We start from the raw sequence: 15,710 nt of genomic DNA on the forward strand, positions 1-15,710 counted from the left end.
CAGCGATTGCCAGGCAAACATGAGGCCCTTAGTTCTGATATTTAGAACTCACTTACAGCTGGACACAGGAGCACAAATCTGTAATTCCAGCAATCACATGCAATATGGGAGGCAAAGGTGGAAGAATCCCTAGACTCTTGTGTGTAGCTGGCTTTGAATTCCAGAAGTGGGAAATCACACACACACACACACACACACACACACACACACACACACACGCCAACACACACACCAACACACACCATACACACAAAACCAAAGATAAAACATGAAACACAGTAGAGAGACACATAAACACCAAAAAAAAAAAAAAAAACTTAAATTGTAATTCCAGTCCTGTCAAGAGTATCGTGAGGGAGGAGTTGAGGGCAAAGAGGATAAATATGACCAAAATACATTGTATTAAATTTTTCAAAGAATTAATAAATATAAAACAGTTCAGTTCTACCAGTTTCCGTGCTTGAATGTTTCCCTGTAGAGCTCAAATTAGTTTAAAGTATACCAATCCCATATTATGACAGAAACCTTATACTGAATAATTTTATAAATCGAGACAATAATTAAAAATCAATTTCATACCGCAGGTCCTGCTGGCCCAGGTGGTCCCTCAACAAGCATCCCCTGTAAGAGAAGAAAACAGTGTAAACTTTAGTCTCTTAACTGACTACAAGAAAACACTACCCACTGCACTTTACAAAGTTATATGTATTTGTATTGTGTAAAACATTTACAAATAGGTTTACTTGGGAAAGGGAATAAGTTTAAAACAATGTAAAAGATGTGGTTCTTGCTGTCTTGGAATCTGTGAACTAATTGGATATATGGTAAATATTCAGACAAATATAACCAAAGAGAAAGACTATACCAAGTGTTCATGAGATGAGTACAGAGAAGACATCTGACCAAGGTTTCTCCAGCAAAAAGAGGAGCTTTATTAATATATGCTGTGTGAATGAATGAATGAATGAATGAATGAAAGTGGTACCTAGGCACTGTATTACAGAAAGGAGAAGAGCAGTCTAGTCTAGCAGTCTGCAAAAACTATGACATAAGATAGAACAGAACAGTCTCAGGAAAAAGAGCTCATTACTGCATAAAGTTTATGATTAAATTACACCTGAAACTTGTGACGAATGTGACTTTTAAGGTAGCAAATTAGCAAAAACTTACAAATTAATGTTGAATGTGGGGAAAAAGTGCCTTGGAAAACTGATGTTTTTGTTCTCAGATTTTGCATAATGGAGCAAATGGGTGGGAAAGCCCATCACATTGTACTTATTCTTCAATTTTACCTTTATATTTATTTTGCAATCTCTATTTCCTTGTCGTTTCTGAAAGACTTACGTGTCTCTGAGGTGAACAACAAAACATACAACCTCCATGTGTAATGCATTCATTTTCCTAAGTTACTGTTTAATGAGAACTGTTTTAAAATGCTTCTGAGGCAATACGCAATGCTTAACAATATCATTAGTAATAATAGCATTAAAAGAAATGAAAGAACCATACTTGGAAAGTATGATCCAGAGCTCTACATAAAGGAGTAGGTACAGTTAAGTTGCTGGATGAATTTAATGTTTACAATTTCTCACATTCACATCACACATACTGACACACTCGCCCCCCACTTCCTACTATTCCTGTTCATCCCTCCCTCAAATCTCTCTCATTTTCATCTATATTTACTTTGTTTTATTATCATATGGTACAGTTTGCATCAGACAAATAAGTATCTACATCAAATAATATATTTCTAATGTGGTAACTGTAAAAATTATAGAGTAAAATCTTAGATTGGAAATAAAAAGAACTAGCCATGTTGCATCTCAGCCACCACATGTGACACTGGAAACTTCAGAAAAATCATGCAGTATTTAAACATCACATTTTTATTTGTAAAAGCAGAAAATTAAGCTGGACAAGTGTCAGCCACTTTTGAATTCCAAGATTCCACAAATCTATGTTTTTTTTAATTGAAATCTTACTTTCTAGGAAGGTATTACTGACTTATTTGTGGAAAATTATAAACTTTATACCATCAGAACTTTTAAGGTAAGTACATGGATATACATTGTGATTTAAGGCAATGATAGTTCACAAACAACTGTACCACTATTTAAAGTGTATCCACGTCAGTACTTACTGGTTCAACCACTGCTGGCTCTCCCTTCTGACCCTTCTCTCCATATGCACCATGGGCATTTATCTGTTGATGAAAAATTGAAAACAGCCAAAAAATATTCAAATAACTAAAGCCATTTTCAATATTTTAATAAAAGAAGTTTAATCATCTAGACTATTTAAAGCAATCTTTTAGAATGTGTGCATTTTGCAAAAGAAATTTTAAAGATATTAATAATGCCAAGTAAACAGAAACACTAAATGTTGCTTCTTTAGGTTCAAGAAAGATAAATGCATTTGTAACCTCAATTTGTATTCTAAGACAAAAGAAATCACACCCAAATCTGCAATATAGTCTAAAAATCTGAAACTACATCTAATAGAATAATAATGGAAAAACATATCAATGATGAGAAATTGGAGGTCCAATTCTATTTAAAATGATACTTTCAAATGAAGAGTTCAGTAGGGTGCCCAAGACAACCTCCCATCAGGAAGAATTTACCACAGCCAACAAGAAATGTCTAGTGTCTATAAGCTACGTAAAACTCAACCTACATTTTAAACACGAAAAGACATCAAGATTAACATGGAAACTCCCCCAATATAAGACATACACAGTGACACAGAGCCTACTGCTGACTTACGCTTGTTTCTGTGAAATCAGTTTCTGCTGGGACACCAGGGCCAAATTCTTCATTAGGGGAACTTGTTGCTTTTTCTTCATAGTCTTTGTATTCATAAAAATCATATTCGCCTAAATCTCCATCTACCAGAAGATCAGAGTCCCTGCCGTCTATTTCTTTGTTTTCATATAGCGTATCCTCGGAAATTTTCCTCTGGGGATCATAATCCTCTCCAGTTAGATATTCTTCAGTAAAACCTTCTTCAACTGGACTTGGCTATTCATTTAAGTTGCAAGGAATTGGAGAACATGAAGTTTACTGTTAGTAAAGCAAGGTGAGCATTTGTAATTACAGCTCTATGCCATGTGACAAGAGAGTTTATTACTCAAGCAGGACTGAAGGCTTGGAAAGGAGGCTTTTCAGTTACATTGAAAGAAATATAATTGTACATTCATTGGCATGTACAAGAAATATTGCTTTCAAAACACTTTTCCCCATAAACTGCAAATATTCACATGGAGTCCACATGTGTATTTACTTTCACTGGAGAAAATGTGTTAATCAACTAGGCATTTATTTTATAATGTAAGATTTGAATGATTAAATTATGCTTGATTTTGAAATCTCATAGAAAATTATTGTAAACTTCAATTGTTACAAAGATAAGCCATGTAGTTTGATATTCAGGTCCATAAGTAAAATATTAATATCAGTATTTGAAAAATTTGTCACTGTAATGACAATGTATTCTTCACTTGAAGAATGCTTATTATAACAGTTACACTCCCCCACATTTAAGACAATTGAATAGAAAATATTAGTGTAAAATATCATAAATTAATAAAGATGAAAAGCAAAATTATAGCAATAATGTCTCCTAATAAATCTTTTTTAATTTTCTTTTCCCATTATCTAATTCCTAATTAAGAACACAAATATAGATCATTCATTATGTTAATTTAATGCATTATGATTATGGTCAGGTTTAAATAAAATTATCTTGTGGCCATTTAAATTATTATTTTTTGTATCTTTTTGAGACAGGGTCTCCCTGTAGCCCCAGCTGTCCTGGAACTCACAATGTAGACCAGGGTGGCCTTGAACTCACAGAGATCCACCTGCCTCTGCGTCCCAAGTGCTGTGGTTATAGATATGCGCCACCAGGCCCAGCTTTGAATTACATTTTAAAATGGCTTGTTCTCTATGATAAAACAACATAGGTAACAGGGAAATAGTGTTATATAAATTATGTGAATAAAAATATGCAGGTAATTTATTACTTAAAGTTAGGCAAAGCAGCTCAATAATCATATGCTTTTATTCTAAACATGGAATATATACTTCTATAGGTGGTTACATCTTACATATCATCTGATTATGTTTACGACCCTCAAGTAAAAGAGCTGTATGAATTTAGTTTGGAAATAAACATCTTGAGTAAAGATAACCTTTTATAGAAAAATGATTAATTGAGACTAGATCAATTAATAATCCTTTGATACCCTAAATGCTTATTATTCTAAATTGTGTGTTATTGTTAAAATTATTATTGAGTTTATCTGCTTCATTGAGACACATTTAATATAAATTTTAAAAAATTAAATTATTAATTCTTCTTTTGGTAATAGTCTGAAGAAGATGTGCCAGATATTTAACAAAGTTTAATGAAATTTCTGGCATACACAATATGAAATTCAGAAGGACTTATTCAGACCTATCCTATTTGAAACATTTTCATAGAAAACAATTGAATGGTTAGAATATATTGTTTTGACAGTAACTAACATTACATTATAAACAATTTTTAAATGTAAATAACTATTAAAATCTAAGACTACATTTTCTAAGAATGCTTGCTGTCATTAAAAGCTTGCTGTCATTAAAATGAATGATGGGACAAAATGCTATTTGTATGTGTTGATGGTACAATTTTCACATCAGAGAATTCTTCTCATGGAGGGATAATATGAACATTCTTTGTAACATGTTGAAAAGCTTGCTTAGCTATACAAACAATCAAGAAAATGATAGAAGCCAGTTCAGTTTGACTGTGGTGTTTGCATGCAGCCAAAATGTCATGCAAAACCTGAACTGATATGGATTTCAAATGCAGAGTTTTTAGTAACTGTGAACCAATGGGGTTGTGTCTCACCTCTTAGTAAAAGATTGAAAACCCAAAGATCTCAGAGATTATGAATCCTTCCAGCAGGAATTACATCAAATACTTTAGACATTTTGAAAGCTGCACTCTGACTTATTGGTGCTCAAGTTTATTACCTCATTGGATCCAGTTACACGCCTAGGAGATTCTGTCTGGTATGGCTCCATTGTTCCATAGTTGTAATCTTCAAAATCATCCACAATATTTGCCTAATGAAAAAGTCAGAAGAGGAATGAGTAGTGAAAATGTAAAGTAAGCTCAAATACATGATAATGGTGATTGAACTGGGTTACAGTATTAGCCAAATAAGTATTTTATCTAGTTGGGTTAAGACTAAGACTCATCATCAAAGATCTTCCGGCTCATCCAGGACAGATCTTGATTGCTTTTTCATTGCTACCTGGACCCCTAGTTTGGCTTTTGCTGCTGCCTGGTAATTTTTCTTCTTCTTTGATGCAATTTTTTCAGATTTTGGGAGTGTGAACTTTTTAGAATTTTCCTTTGACTTAGTGGCCAGAGTCTTCGTCTTCTTTGTGAAACTGGATTTCTTTTTCTGTAAAACGTGATGAAAGACGGAATGGAAAACACATAGTAAAAAGAGAAATAAAGATCATGAAAGAGAGGAAGGACACACAAAAGCAAAGCAGCCAGCATTCCTCAGGGCAGTCACTGTCAAATAAAATCCTAGTTAGTAACTCACAGAAACATAAGTAAATGAAAGATGTGGTGGTACTTTTGAAGGACAATCGGTACAAGGAACCACAGCATGATGAAGAACGAGACACCACACACAAAAGACACGTCTTTTTTTTACCTCTGTTTGTGCTACTGTTTCCTCAGTTACAGTGGGAGTCTCTGTTACACTTTCAGCCTCTTTATATTCTGTTTCCCCATATTCATAGTCATATTCGATTATATCCTCAGGTGCATACTACATTGCAAAGGAAAAATAGTGGGCAATTTGGTTAGTTGCAAGTAATGGTATTAACAGAGTGGAAACCATCCTCTTAACTTTTACTCAAAGCAAATGTTAAGAGATGGAGTACCGAGTTATTTAAGAGTCATTTTGCATTAAAGAAATATTATACTATTGTATATACAGTATAATACCATCAAAGTGATCAAGCATGGCTTCTAAGAGCAGAATATTGGTTAGGGTTATGATAAGAATAAAGTTCTGAATAATGATTCAGACTTTATTGAACATAGAATATTAATTCAAACGTAACATTTATAGTTTGGGGCATACCTATTAAGTATTTACTTTAATTTTGATTTATAAAAAATCTGCTGGGCAAAGTTCCCCTATAAGAATAGGAATATTTATACTATTAAATTACTGATGACTTATTGTTAAACCCACACATTAACACATCCCTCAACTCTCACCAGAGAATTTTCCTTATGTTGCAAATGATGATTAACACAGAAACCCACAACTGGTCAATGTGCAGAGAATAAGAGGCTGCAAAGTGCTTATCCCTGAATAAGAGACCTTTATCAAACTTCTGCTACCCATGTTCAGGGATCATTGTGGAAGAGGTGGTGGAAAGACTGTAAGAGCCAGAGGCTCTGGATGACTACAAGGAAATAGCTTTCCAGAAACCTAGTCAGCTGATCATATGAACTCACAGAAATAGTGGCAGCATGCACAAGACCCATGCAATCTCAAACCAGAAAAAAATCCCAGCATGGATATGGGGAAGTGAGTATGAAATCCCAGCCCAACTTAAGGAAATTTTGGTAATCATGGCTGCTGGAAGGAGGAGAGACAGTCACTTTCAAGGATGGGGCTCTTGATAGGTTAACCAGCTCCAATGGATGGACCCACACTGAGAGATATTTGGGGACAGAAGTTAGACTCTATAGGTGTGATAATAGGGGAAGTGACCTAAATAACATCAAATTATATTGTATGGAAATCTCAAAAACTCAATAAAAATTTTAAAGAAAGAATAATAATATTGTTAGGGCTGTAGCTCAGTGGTCAAGTGCTTGGCTGACACACACACAAGGCACTGGTTTCAATCAACAGTGTGGCAAAAACAAAACAAAAAAAGGACAGAGTTTCTCTCAATAAATAATATGCTTAAAATAAAAATATGAAAAACAGTTTCCCCAAGTATGAAAAGATGTCCATATCCATCACGTGGAAAAGAGAAAAAGGGACAAGAATAAAAACATCATAAAATATGTTTGTGTTACATTTGGAAGAATATAGACAATGGAAAATAAGAGCTAAGATTTTTTTCCAAATTATCCCATTCCCCATGAACTATGTAAGCTCTAAATGAACACAAAATACTGCTGAAGCATTAACATTTACAAATTAGGTTTTCAATTAATTACTTCCATCTTTGAAGTTGCCACCCTCTTCTCAATTGAACATAGTATACAGCACTTACATCTCTTAAAATATTTAAACTAAATTCATATTGGGAAGCAGCATTTTATCCTATATTCATCTGCATTAAAAATTTAATTGGAGTCAAGACTACTTCTTTTTCTTTTTCTTTATTTATTTTTATTAAATGTGTATAAGTGTTTCCTTACATATATGTAAGTGCACTGTGTGTTACGTGTAAACCTGCAGAGGCCAGAAGAGTGCATCAAATTCTATGGAATTGGAGTTAAGAATGATTGTCAGCAGCCATGTGGGTGTTGGGAAGCAAGCCTGGGTCCTCTGGAAAGCAGCCAGTGGCCTTAACCACTAAGCTGTCTCTTTAGCCACAGGACTATTTCTCAATAGGGAGATCACAAAATATATAGAGAACCTATATATTGAAAGATGAGGAAAATAGTGTGCTTAACTCCAGAGCTGTCTTCATGAAAATTTAAATTTTACAACAAGAATATTGATTTAATATTATTAAATATATTCTTTGTTTTTAATCAAAGTGGTAACACTAAGGTCATATAGTGCAAAAATATAAGCACTAAACTTAATATGCTAAGACCCCCAAATATATACATATAAATTTAAAAGGCAACCTATATGAAATCCCAAGTGCTCTAATAGATATGATTCTAGTTATTTCCCCATGAGCTTCCCTTGGCTTCTCATCGGCCAGCCAGGCAACTGGTGCCTACAAACCTTTTGGAGAACTGTGATCACAGTAGCCCTGCTCAGCTCCATTCTACATAACAACATAAATGTGATCACAGTTCCCCATGAGGCAGGTCCAAACTGGTCCTGTGGCAATTTTGCACACCTACTATTTAGTGACATACACTCAAGTGAATGTTTCTAGGTGATTCAGTTAAAGGTAATAATGGAATATAACCACAAGAATTCCTTTAATGCCCTTATGAGTGTCAAATACCAATTTGATAAAATCAATAAAGATTCATTAGGACTTGGTAAAATATAAAAATGCATATAGACAGCACATTAAACACATATGATACTTTTAGAAACTAGATAAAATATCTGAAACTACCAAGCAAGTTAATCTTTATTAATCTGCTTGTTGTAATTCAGTTTCTTTAGAGAGGGCCTCATGCAGCCAAGGCCAGCCTCAAACTTGCTAGATACCCAAAACTGGCCTTGATCTCCTGTTCCTCCTGCCTCCACTTTCCAAATACTGGAATAACAGGCATATAACCACCATTTCCAGCTTTAATGCAAGTAATAGACAAAGAATTTTGCATCAAATTTAGCTATTTATTAAGCATATATTAAATGAGATCGAATGTTGTCTGAAGAATAATGTTTGTGTAATTACATTCGTTCATGTAACCATAAAAAATCTGATCACTGCTGAGTGAGGGAGAGTTGATCTACTTTAAGGGAGTGATAAATGCATAAAGTCTTGTGAGCCAGAAAAGTGGGGGTTGCAGATAGTGAAGGGAGGACTAAATATGACTAAGATGTATTGTAGGAAATCCATAAAAATTCAGTAAAAGTATATTCTAAAAAAGAAATAATGTCTGTATGTAACTACTCACTCTTGGCCTGAACAAAAATAAGGAAGGAAAAAAATATTTCAAGTTTATTTGATTTCTTAGAGCTTTAAAAGTAAGCAGAATTTTTCAAAAACGTTCACTTATTATGCAAAAAAAGCAAGAAAGTAATGATTAACCAGCTCCAAAGATGAACAATATAGACACAGTTATGTAAAGGTCTGGATTTCAGAAATGTATCTGTGAACATTTGCTAGTTACCATTTTATGTCATTTTATGTCATTTTTTCATTTTCATTCTTTCTGATCTTCTTCATTCTCTGCATATGGATCTCCATACAAATGAGATCTCCAGGATGCTAGTGGGAAGAGAAAGAGGCAGCAGGTGTGCTCCCAGGCCCTGGCGAACATCTTTTTCTATGGCTTGCACTGGAGTCGGTGAAAAGGACCGCTCTCTGCTCTCCCTTTTCCTTACCTGCCTAGCGTCTCCCTCAACATTTCAGTTGACTTGGGTTAAGCCTGGCCTATGTGATGCTACAAACTGCACTTTGGAGGATGTTTTTGTTCTCACTACAGAATTTTAAAAACAGCTTGAAAATGAAAAGAAAAGAAAGAACGACACATAATCAATGAGGTGAATGTGAGCAAAAACGCATGGCATGATGTATGGATAAGCTCAATTCTGCTCTGTGAGCATTCCATTGGAAATTAGGAACTGTGGTGGGGATGAATTTCCTACTGAAAATGGCAGGCTGTGAAAACTCGTGCCTGCATGAGAACTATCATAGAAAACAAATACTAATGATAAATTGATAGAAGCCATCCATGTTGGAAAGTCAGGCATTTCTTAAATTCCTTTATGTAAAAGACTGTCTTTATCTTCCATTTCAATCCTTTATATAAAAAAAAAAGTTAGCAATTGCCTTTTGTTTGAAAAGAATTATAATATGTGTGATATATTAAGAAGGAATCGTGTGAATTCAGTATCTAATATTTTATATTAGGAAGATAATTTGGCATTTCAGAGTATCCAAACGACACACAGTTTCAACTCATTTACATTTCCGTATCACGGAAATTAAAATACAGCTGAAATGTGATAGTGTTAATTCTGAGCTATCTCTTGTATACATCTCTCATTGCATGATGAGGATATCAAATCTGGCAGGCAGACAATCGATTACATTTTTTGAATAGATTAGATATGTTAAAGATAACAAACAAGTGAGAAAAACGTAATTGAGTTAGTTTATAAATATGCAACATTAAAAAATATGTCTGATAAATGCTCCATGTTGCACTTTGTTATTTATTCAAGAACAAATAACACTGCATTCTGATTTTGTTTAGTTGGATGACCTAAAGTCAACTATTAAAATGCATATTCGGAATATAATGACAAATTAATGGCTGCAGTTCAAAATTAATATAAATACTGTTTAATAATTTCATTTTTATAAAACTGTTATAGAAGGCTTATCACATTCAAATGTCAATGTAACATATGGGGAAAGTAAGAGCTGATTGTTCCTGAAAAAATTAGAGTTAAACTCTTCTTTGTGACACACTCAGCACAGAAACTGGGAACACCTGTTACCCCTTACGTCACAGGATTTTCTTAGTTTCTACTAAGAGAAGTGGTTTATTTTCTCATCAAATGATCCTAGTAAAAGCATATTTGACATCTTAACAGTGTGTTCAGCATACATTTCAACAACTGAAATAAAATGTTTACTTTTAAATGAACTTAAGAAATTGGATAAAAAATTATTGCATTTCAAGATATCTCAATTTAACTAAAGTTATAGAGATAATATCTGGATTGCTTCTTGGCATTTTGCCTAAGATAAGTGTAGAGATAATAACTGGGAAGAAAACACCATTAAGATGATATATTAAAAATACCCATCTTTCTTTTCCTAAAATTCAGGGTCATATACTTGCTAAACAGAATAAGCTTTCTTTGTTAGAAATAGTAGCAAATAAAAAATAAACCTAATTAGTCTTGAACACTGATTTGACCTGTCACCTATAAAAACTTGAAACTAATGGTTATTTCTCCTATTACCATGGATACCATTAAAAACATATTTATTGAATCCCAATAGAAAGAAATGAGGCGCATAAGACCCAAGAAATAGACAAAACATCCCAGAGTTATTTACTTTTCACTTTGATTGATTTTCCAATTGGTATCATAACACTTTGCCCTGTTTTAAAAATGACACTAATAGTTAATATTAAGTGTCTAATAAAAGAAACTACATTCATACTAAGGGAAAGATTAATGTAGCAGAATTCATCAGAATATATTAAAAATAAAATAGTATCAAAATTTTATAATTTTGAGCTGTAGAAAGCAACCTGAATTTGCACCAGTTATAATAATAACTGAAATAAGATCTCAATTTATTCCTAATTGTTAAAATTTGATTTGTAGCATTGAATAGTCATGGGCTGACCAGACTCCAAGGGGTAAACTGCACCTGTGAGAACTGAGAAACACAGATAGTTTTTGTTTTGTTTTGTTTTTTTAAAGGCAAATAACAATAGAGAACATGAAATTGGCTGTGGTGATGTAAGGTAGGGCTGGAAATGGGGGGAGAGAATCTGAATACTATCAAAATACACTGTACGGAATTCTTGAATCAATAATTTTCTTAAAAAGATACATACTACTTGAGTTACTTTTAAAATAGTATTTTGTTCTCAAATTCTAATCCCCTTTTACAAGTTGAATAAACATTAAAATCTGATAACACTGTTTTTCTCCCAATTAAAGCCTAAACTATTTCCTGTTTGATTTCCTTGCTTCCCTATGAGAAAAATTAGAAAAAGAAAAAAAATACTCTATCATTTTTCAACAAAGCCAGGAAACCTTAAGACAAATTTCAAAGTCCTTTCTCATCTGTAGGAACTGACAAAGCTTGGAAAATGGCCAGTACACTAAGAGACATTTACTCTTAGGAGGTATGAACTGTTGAAATGTAAAGGGAAGAAGTAGTCTTAAAGAAATCAACCTCCCCTAAAATAGAGTATGCTCATATATACAGTATACAAGGAGGATATTTGTAACAAAATTAAGTCACAGAATGTTTAAGAGGAGGAAAAAAAAATTCAAAGTAAATTCGAGTCCCTTCTTCCTCAAAATATCAAAAACTACTAATCAAAAGCATGTTTACAAAACAAAATAAGCTTATTTTAGAAATGCAGGTCGTGTGCACATCGTTGCATCAGAGCTCCCCCTGATCCCTGCATGACTCACCTCATCTACCTGCGGTTCCTGAGCCTGAGCAGCTTTGGATGCTGAGGAGTCACAATCGGGACTGTAATGGTCACAGTAGTCGTATGCTGCCTTTGGGTCATCTGTGATTAAGAACTGCTGGATATCACCCTGCACAGAAACATACATGAAGATCATCAGCATATGCATATATACATAGTTCCATCATGATTCACCAGATCAAAGTAGCCTCCTTTTAAAACTCACAAGAAAACATAGTCATATTTCAATATCAATATTAGTCTTAAAGGACTGAGAGAGCAACTTGTATGTATTTTAGAAATCAGCCATAAGTAATACACTGTTTTGCATTATTTTCTGGCTTAGGAAATCTGCACAATCACCTATTTTCTAAAATTCAATTTTATGGGCCTAGAAAAGTAATTCAGAAGTTACAAGCATGTACAGCTCTTGCAGATGACCCAAGTTCAGTTCCCAGCTCCTACATCAGACATCTCACAACCACAAGTTCCAGGAGAAATGATGCCCTCTTTTATCCCTCACAGGTAATTGTACACAAGGACATACACGATAAATACACATAATTTAAAAAAAACAATAATTCTTTAAAAATTTGATGTTACTGCATTCACAATTGGCTCTGCATAACAAGACATATAAAACACAAGCAAAAGTAAACGTATTTTCAATGCTAAACGACAAAGTTCAATGAATTTACACTGAATTTTTACCTGTGTGCAAATTTGTAAGATAACTTCTGAATAAAACATAACCAACCCTTGTGTTCAGTTAGTAGAATTACAATCAGAAAAGAAAAATGGCTTCTTTACAAAATTAATAAGAAACAAAAACAGCAGAAAATCCAAATTTTAAATAAAAACACATGACTGTGTTACATTAATAAGTAGTGAAGAATAATACTTTATCAAACAAATATCATTGATCTCAATATTTGTACAATTTGTATAAAAGTAAAAAATTCAGAAATACTGAATAACAAAATTACCTGAAAATTTTTAATTTCAGGAGTATTGGAAACAATAAGCAAGAGAAAGACCTGTTTAATTCAACAAGAAATTACTTTGATGTAAATCCACATACCATGACCACAGTGATTTCAGAATATAAGAAGTCCTAAAGGTTGTTAGGTTCATACCTTATTGGTTTGAAGATTCAAGTCCTTTTATGTTTGGACAGTAAGTCTGATTATACCTCCTGAATCCATTTTGAATGTTTTTTAAATTAATCCATCTTTACCCAAATTTTATCACTGAAGTTACCAAGCACTGGTTGAAGCCTTGGATGTTATGTTATCAAAGTCTTATAAACTGAGAACTAAGCAAGAATTTATAGCAAAATTATATACTATTCATTTCTTTATCAGTATTTATTGGGAAAGTATTTATAAAATACTAAACTATTAGAGATTTTATGAGGGTTAATATTAATTGTCAACATGACTGGTTCTATAATCATCTAAGAGACAAAACTTGAAACCTTTGTGAGGAATTTCTACATTTGGTTATTTGTGTTGGAAGGACTCACTCTAAATGTGAATGGCTCTATTGTATGAGTTTGGGTCCTAGACCAGAAGAAAAAGGAAACAGCAAGTGAAGCATCAGCATCCATCTCTCTCTGCTTCCTGACTGTGAACTCATGTGATGAGCTGCCTCAAACTCCTGGCAGGCACAACTTCCCAACTGTAACTGATTGCACCTTCAAGCTCTGAACTAAAATATGCCCTGCATTCTTATAGTTCTTTCATGTCAAATACTTGCTGAAAACACTGAAAAATGTAACCAATACAGACATCTAAACATATATTTGATACAAAAATTTCTGCTTAACATACAAATTTTATCTCGTGTGGATAAAAATTCAGGAATAAGATTCCTGCATTTCATAGCAGTTTTATTGTTACCTTTCCATAATAAAACTTCCATAATATTTTCCATAATGGTTATGTGATTTTACATTCCCACCAATAATATAAGTGTCCTTTTTCCTCCACATTCCTCTAACATTTTGTATTACATATCTTTTTGATAACAGAACCTTTAATTTTTACTTAAATTCTTATTACATTTGCTTATTTTTGTGGAGGTGGCGAGAATGGATGTGTGTGGATAGCCTCGTGCCACTGCACATGTGTGGAGGGAGAGAGGAGGAACACTCTCAGGAGTCAGTTCTTTTCTTCTACCATGTGAGTCCTGGGACTCAAACTCAGGTCATCAGGCTTGGCGGCAGGTGCGTTTAAGCACTGAGACACCTTGTTTAGCGATTGTGAGGACATTTAAAGAATATTTTAAAATATTTTATTTATTATTTTTATTTTTATGTAAGAGTGTATTGCCTGCATGTATGTAAGTGCACCCGTGTAGTGCAGTGTCCCCAGAGGTCAAAAGGGGGAGTCAGATTCTTCTGGAAATGAAGTTACTGGTGGTTGTTAGCTGCTATGTGGGTACTGGAAATCAATCCTGGGTCCTCTACAAGAGCATCCAGTCCTATTAACTACTGAACGATCTCTCGAGCCCCAATTGTGAGGACTTAAAAAATATATATTGCTTCGTTATTTCAATGGCTTGTTAAGATATACTCCAAAGAGTTTGCACATTTTACAAACCAATGACCATTGCCTTTTAGCAAAATACACAGTTGAAAAGGGACTAAGATCCAGCATCATAACTGCCAATTTAATTTTTTTATGAAAAGTCAGTATTTTTGTTTCTTCAAGAAAATCTACTGCTTATTTTCTTTGGCGTGTGTGTATGTATATATAAATTACTGTTTCTTTGCATGTATCTTAATCTTCAAAGGATTTTATTTGTCTTTTAAAGTTGAATGCTTTAAATGAAAAAAATCTGTGTAACAGATTTTACATTCTCCGGCCCCTGGACCTGTTGATTTTTTTCTTGCTGTAACTGTAGCTAATGCTTGTGTGGAAATCTGCATTCTTTCTTGATTACGGACATAAAACTATCTGTTCATTTATGAAGATGATCACTATGATTTGCCATAGAATTAATTGCTGTGAACCTCCAAGTATCTCAAGAAGCCTTCTGTCCTTTGGAGTACCTTTACTGACTGATAGGTGACATGTCTACCTACGCCTTCTTGCTTGCTGTGCAGGTTCACGTCAGCAGTATGTGATACATAAATACCTCTATAGGTTTTTCCTAGACTTGCACCCAGGTCTTCTAGAAAACCTGGCAGGATGTTTATAAAGGACTTTCTAAAGTCCTTTATAAAACACCACATTTCTAGCTCTTGGTTTTTGGGTATTTATTTCTGCTTTTATCTCTTTAATGCTCAAGTTGCTAACGACTTGCTTAATATCTCCATTTAGAATGTCTCAGCACCAGAAAAATCAGCAAAATTAAAAGGGTGTGGTGGCACACGCCTTTAATCACAGCATTTGGGAGGCAGAGGCAGGTGGATCTCTGTGAGTTCAAGGCCAGCCTGGCCTACATAGTGAGTTCCAGGCCAGCTGGGACCACAGGGAGACCGTCTCAAAAAGACCAGAAATAAATAAATAAATAAATAAATAAAAGAGGAGACAATAGTGAGTAATGTTTTATGTCTCCACCCAAGGCCAGAGGTAGAACTTAGAGTCTATTCTTTCAACCAAGAGAAATTAGCTTTGCCTTAATGAACC

The 15,710-nt window shown here is 33.9% G+C and overlaps 1 protein-coding gene across 1 annotated transcript in view; it reads right to left on the minus strand.

The window, feature by feature from the left end:
* The window catches only part of Col11a1 (collagen type XI alpha 1 chain), a 227,622-nt gene that overhangs the window by 136,214 nt on the left and 75,698 nt on the right, over positions 1–15,710 (minus strand). The window contains exons 5-10 of the mRNA XM_008855066.3: positions 12,077–12,205; positions 5,723–5,839; positions 5,025–5,117; positions 2,769–3,023; positions 2,144–2,206; positions 580–621 (exon numbers count right to left, since the gene is read on the minus strand). Coding sequence (XP_008853288.1) covers positions 580–621; positions 2,144–2,206; positions 2,769–3,023; positions 5,025–5,117; positions 5,723–5,839; positions 12,077–12,205 — 699 coding nt within the window. The remainder of the gene's footprint in view (positions 1–579; positions 622–2,143; positions 2,207–2,768; positions 3,024–5,024; positions 5,118–5,722; positions 5,840–12,076; positions 12,206–15,710) is intronic.

The sequence above is a fragment of the Nannospalax galili genome, unplaced genomic scaffold (genome assembly GCF_000622305.1).
Source record: "Nannospalax galili isolate Female #2095 unplaced genomic scaffold, S.galili_v1.0 scaffold767, whole genome shotgun sequence".
Lineage (NCBI taxonomy): Eukaryota > Metazoa > Chordata > Mammalia > Rodentia > Spalacidae > Nannospalax > Nannospalax galili.